Here is a 6,582-nt window from a genome sequence, read left to right as displayed (position 1 = left end):
TGTCTACCCTTTACCGTCCAGAGGACATTACTGTATGTTGTCACAAAAATGTGACTGCAAATTGTGTGGAATTAACACGCGGTCAAGAAATTATTTTGTCACTGACACACACATACTATACCAGGGGTCCACAGTCGACGCAGCGTGCGGGATTATTCCGGAAATTGGGACGGCCTCCCATACTCAAACAAGCAAGCAAGAGTGTCCCGGAAAATAAACCATCTACCGCAAATTTATAAAAATATTTGCATGTTTTCCCTGCTTTATTAATGAACACTCATAAGTCAGTTTGGATGAGTATCACTTTGTGTAAAGAAACTCATTAATCAGATCAGTTGATTCAAGGGGGTAGCTGGCCTGTGCTCTCTACATTTTTGAAAATTATTTATAAAAAAAAAAATGGAGAAAAAAAATGATTATTCAAATTCCGGCCATCTACAGTAGAGGTGCCATAATCATAAATTTTCTTACCTCAACCCCAACCATGGTGGGGCTCAGGTTGTCTACAGTAGACCTCCCATCTGTGAAAGTCCCTCCCTGGGCCCCTCTACATTTAAATTTCTGGATCTGCCATTGTAGATCTCTCGGAATAACTTCTTCCAACTTAGGACCCCTGCCTAGTACAGTATGCATTCTGTTTTCATTTTAAAGTATGCTGCCACCTCCTTCCTTCCCCCTGGCCCACCACACTCCCCACCCCCTCAAAAATTGGTATAATAAAAAGGAATCATAAAGTTATCAACCTTCAATAAGTTACAGATTGAAGAAAACACATTCAATCATTTGCAGAATTTTTACTTTCAACACCTTTAAATTTCCTGGCATAGATATATGGGTACTACTGTAATGTACAGTATATGCAACCAATATCTATAGGAATGGTCTCATTTCAATGTTTGTTAAATTTTTTTCTTAAAGAATTTTATCTGGTTCAATAGAGTTTTAGGAAAATTTTGACTAATTTGTATCCGGTTTAAAAAAGCGGAATAGTATCCTATTATTTTAGATGAAAGCTATTCAATTAAATAATCAGAGATTTTAAAAGTTAATACTTTTTCTAATATATAATTAATTTAAAATACGAATTAGCAGATGCTTACTATATAATTTCAAAATAAAATTTAATGTCCATGATCATTTGTTGATGCTTACTGTACTATATAATTACAAAAGAAAATTTAGTATCCATCATGGAACCATTTTCTGTATTTACTGTTTTTAACTTTTTTTAATGTCATTTGATCTTGAAAATGGTTCCATGGTGGACCCGGAATGTTGATCCATTTTATCATTAAATTTTGTTTTGAAATTATTTAATTCAGTCTTCAAAATTTATTTATTCTTTATAAACATGTTATGGTACTGTACAGTATTTTAATGTTCCTTTTTTTAAACAATATTAATAGGGGGTTGCCCTTCTAGCATATCCTAGAAGAAGATCGTCTGATATTCAGTGGCCCTCATAAATGTATAATAATATAATCTGTTATGAGGTTTAGGGAGTGGAGTTGTTTTTAGTTGTGAGAAACAGTCCTTCAGTCATAGGAATTGAACCAAGGACCCTGGGATTAGAAGGCAAGCATCTTAAACCACTAAAGCTGTTCAACTCCACTCCTCAGTCCTTATCTTACAGTAATTCTGTTGAGATAAAGTTTGTTTGAATATAAACGTCTAACTAAAGTTGATTTGCATATTGTATATGTACTACTGGTTCTCTTTCACATTACCATTATACATTCCAAGGGTTGTTCTTACAGTACAATGTACTGTGTAATTGTACAGTATTCACTATTATGATTATTAATGTAATTGAGTACATCGGCTTACAAAAAAAAGCCCACTTTTATAATTTTGTGATGGACCACAAAGGTTTTTTGATGGTACTCTGCTTTAGGAGCTGACCCTGCCATGACACACCTTTCTCTGGAGTTTGTTGATTGTATATAGTGAGTCATACAAATGAGGAACCTGGCTAAAATGCATGCAGCGACATTATTGTTAACTGGCACTTGCTATAAGATGTATTTTCCCTTGCTAATGTCAAAAAAATCATAAAAAATAATTTTGAAATAAACTTGCTCATATTGCAAAAGCATACAAATTATTAACTTGTGCATAAAAATTATTGAATTTAAAAAAATGTGTACCCTGATTTTTAAACCAAAAAAATTATAATAAAATTAATAAAACACTTCCAGTGATTGGAAGTGGAAGTGTTTCTATCATTTTTCGCTGTAAACTGATGGGTAGACATATTTTAACTAATTTCTATGTTCAAGTTGATAACTTTTATGTTACTTCAAAATGGGCAAGTTAATTTCAAAAAATATTTTAATGATTTTTTTGGTATTTAGCATGGGACAATTTATTATAATTTCCTAATTCCACTTTAATTTAAGAAAAGCATTATTAAATTACAAACTTCAATTTAATTAGAAATATTCAGCATTTATTATTTACAGCATCCACTAATTTAAATATTGTAATAATTACAATATTTAATAGATCTGTTATCCAATTACTACAAATTTAAATATTTAGTATAATTACTAATACTGATCTGAATTCTCTGTATTATCTGGTAGTCACAAATACTGTACCTTAAGTAAAACAAATGTAGATACAAATTCAGTAAATCAATCAATTAATCAGTCAATCAATCTTTATTTTCATTCAAAATTACACAACTTTTAAAAATATTCATGAGCAGTTATTATTTGAACATGTACTGTACTGTAATCATGAAAATTAAATAAATGCAAGTGAATACAAACTTATTCATAAATATTAGTATTCATTTTCATTCTTTTCATATGAATATTGATCAAATCATGAATATTTATAAATTATAAAAAGGAATGAGAAATGAATAACATTCATGAACATTAATAGTAACTTATTTCATGGGAAGTTATGCATATTTATCTAATAATAAATATGTGTTTTATTTCAGCTGATTCACCTGGAGATAAAGCCCGCTATCAGATTACAAATTTTCCGTGAATTGACAATATTACATGAATGTAATTCACCTTACGTAGTTGGATTCTATGGAGCTTTCTACAGTGATGGCGAGATCAGTATCTGTATGGAACATATGGTAAATCAAACGCTTACATTTTTACTTTGTAAATATTAACTGATCCATGAGTCATTGTGTTTAGTTTAAATAGAAATTATATATAAGTAAAATTTCCCAATTATGAACCTCCCAGTTACGAATTCTCGATTTTACGAACTTGAATAAATGCGGCAATGACGTCATTACGAATAATCTGTTTTAACTACAAAAACACTTAAAATTGTAGTTAAAAAAAATGTTTAAAAATAATATAAAATGTTACATCAGCTAAAAAAGAAAACATTTTAACCAATAAATTGACATATAATAAAACTGCATATTGCCAATGTGCCTATCGTAATAATTATTAAAAAATAGAGAATTTATTCATTCAAGCTGTTGGCATGACATTTTGTTAAAGATACTTACCTTCTAATCCTGTGGTACTGGGTTCACCCTGGCCTTTGAAAAAGACACCTTGGGCCTTTAATTTTTAATGAAACTTATACTTTAGTCAATTCTTATCACAGTAAGATTGCTCATTCACACAAATGCGATGTGGCAGGGATGCATGCTAAATTGCTTGTAGCATGAGATACGTATTTTATCTTGGTGTTAGTTAGAGTTACTTTAGGACTGTTTGCTTTTTATTTGGATGAACCGTAATGCAAGGACTGTACAGTATATTCTTGCTTTTTGTACTTACCATCAGCACATACCAGGATATTAAGTTCAATTCTTGGATCAATTTAAATACTGTAGATGACATAATGTTCTACAAATATTGTACATTACTGTACCTTTCATAAAAATGACTGTATACTGTAGTTTGTTTTCATACGCTATAATTACAGTACTGTAAATTGACACAACATCTATAAGGCTTAATCGGGTGCCGTATTGACAAAAATGTAAGCAAAAAATTTCGCCCTCTGTATTTTAATCCACCAATATTATGCCATTCTATAGGACCATTTAAGACAGAAAACTGCATTATTGCGGAAACATTGTTTGAAAGGTTATATGCCAGCATGCTTACCGCAATATTGCGGAATGTCTACTGTATCTGGAAAGGGGCTTTAGTGAGAATATACAGGTTTATTCTCCATTATAAAACTGGAGAGGTTTGAATGAAGGTTCAATACTCTGTTACGACCTGTTTTATTGTGTGCCAGTAGTACTGTATGACTTTCATAGTTCATAATTAATAGCAAAGTCTGCACTACCCTGGTCACTGGATAAGAGAATCAATCATAGGTGAAATCAATACATACGTGAAACCTCTTGAGCTGCTCGGTAGCTAGTTGTGCATATCATATTATCATATTCAACTCACGATTAGTTCCTCTGCACAAGTCATTAATATCCAACTACATGTACCAGGTACCCATTATATATACTTCCGGTAGATAAAGAACTGGTAACATATTTGGCCTAAAAACAGAAGCAACGTGACCAAATGTGAAACCTTACAGGGGTGGATCCAAGGGGAAGGGGAAATACTATACAGTACAGGCCAGCCTTACCCTCCCCCAGAAATAAGAAAAAAGAGAGAAGCCGGTAGTCCAAAACAACTACTGTAATTTTTTAATTTAAATTTTAGTGAGAGCTTCCAGTGGGGGTTCAGTAGGTTGGTTCCTCTCTGATGAAACATTAAAAAAAAAGAGAATTATTGAGTCCTGTCCTATTGTACAAACCAACAAGGCATGGTAATCTACTGTACATTACTGTACCCAGGCAGAGTTCGGTAGATAAAATACGCTAGGCCTAGCCTGAATAACCCCTCAATTAAATAAAATTGAAAACATTATTTTTGGTTCGACCATGGTTTGTTTTTTAAGTTTTTTTATTTTCTGTGTATACAAACAAAATAGGCCTACTCTAGAATTATTGTTAATAAGAATAAAATCACCTGACCGTTTTCAAGTGGAGGAAAATCCTTGACTTTTGAAGAACTTAAAAGTCATTAAATAACAAACCTCAGAAGTTGAGAAAACTCATTTCTGGACATCTAAGATAGAATCATATCTTTCCTGGACCCCCTTGTTTTTTTTTATGGTTCTTTTTAAACATGGCCCCTACAGTATCCAGATTTTCCTGGATCTACCCTGTCTTTGTATAAATTGGTATTGAGTTTGGGAGTTGCCTTGTAATCACTTTGCATTACCCAAGATCAGGAAGTGCAGACATTAGTGAGCATCTACAGTTAGGATAATATACTAACTAAAATATTATAATCATGAAGGAGAAACATTTTAACTCAGTTCAAACTTAATTTAAATTGATTTATTTTCTTTAATTAAGAGTGATTTGATTTATAGTTCTCATATACATTTGCATATTATCTTAATTTATTTGATTATTTTATTTAGGCTACTTTATTCCCTTTGTTGTTTTAATGTCCCTCTGCCTATTGTTTTTTAATATTGCTCTTTCATTTACATTTTTAATTTTAATTTTATTTTAATTTTTATATTAAGTTTTTTATTTAATTTTGAATTAATTCTTTATGTAAATTTTGAATTGAGAGGTTGTTATTTATTTTACTGTAATTTAATTAGTTTAATACGCTCTTTTGTTTTGTTTTACTATGTGTATTGAGGGTCCCTAATGATCAGCTTCGGCTGGATGGACCACCCTCATTAAAGATTGTTGAAATAAAATAAAAAAATAAAACTATTGACTTTTATATGTCAAAACACTAAGGGTTTCCCCAGGAGTGTGATGACATCATGATCATCACTCCCAATTATTGGGAAATCACAGATATTCTCACTGATCAGTGATACTGTAATGTGCGGACAGCTCCTCAAGTCTTGTCCAGACTATCAAATTTTGTTTGACAAGAAAAAAAAACATGTGACTTGCCTATTGGTCATGATAACATCACATCATGAACATATAATACAAATTATTTCAATTTCTATTTTCAAGAGATTTAGTTGATATGAGTAAAACAGGTACTCTAGTTTCAAATAATGTGAGAAGTTTATGAAACATTTAAAAAAAGGATCACAAAAGGTGAAATCATACGGTGAGGGCTCACCATAGCTGATTAATTTATTGAAAAAAGATGATTAATTGAAATAAAGTACCTGTGAAAAAAATATATACCAACTATTATACTGTATATTTATAGAATTAAATACCTCATGTTATTTGAAATAGTGAATGTTTTTAGAACATTCCATAATGAATACTTATGATGATCAATTAAATGTTGGGAATGAAAAAAATAAATTATAAATTGTGTAGAAATTGTTAATATAGTTACATACTGTACTGTAGAGCATGGAGAAATAAACTAATTCTTTCATGTATAGAGCAAGACAAGATGAAAGGCACCCTCATATTAATTATTAAAAGTTGATCAAGAAGATGGAGATATTTAATTTCACATGTTTTAGACACTATTTTTTAAAATATTAAAAACCGCAGACAAGCAAACACCATAAACCATAGGCCCCAGATTAATCAAAGGAATAAAATAACAATATAACATATAAATATTTATTAAAATA

At 30.9% G+C, this 6,582-nt stretch overlaps 1 protein-coding gene across 1 annotated transcript in view; it reads left to right on the top strand.

Annotated features, from left to right (window-relative positions):
* LOC117120283 (dual specificity mitogen-activated protein kinase kinase 1-like) overlaps nucleotides 1–6,582 on the top strand; it is a 32,650-nt gene that overhangs the window by 5,448 nt on the left and 20,620 nt on the right. Inside the window, exon 3 of the mRNA XM_033265293.1 lies at nucleotides 2,954–3,100. Within this exon, the coding sequence (XP_033121184.1) occupies nucleotides 2,954–3,100 (147 nt within the window). The remainder of the gene's footprint in view (nucleotides 1–2,953; nucleotides 3,101–6,582) is intronic.

The sequence above is a fragment of the Anneissia japonica genome, unplaced genomic scaffold, assembly GCF_011630105.1.
Source record: "Anneissia japonica isolate Jap-2015-1 unplaced genomic scaffold, ASM1163010v1 scaffold284947_len354889_cov159, whole genome shotgun sequence".
Lineage (NCBI taxonomy): Eukaryota > Metazoa > Echinodermata > Crinoidea > Comatulida > Comatulidae > Anneissia > Anneissia japonica.
Note: the sequence above shows the minus strand (reverse complement) of the source record. Positions and strands in the feature narration are given on the sequence as shown.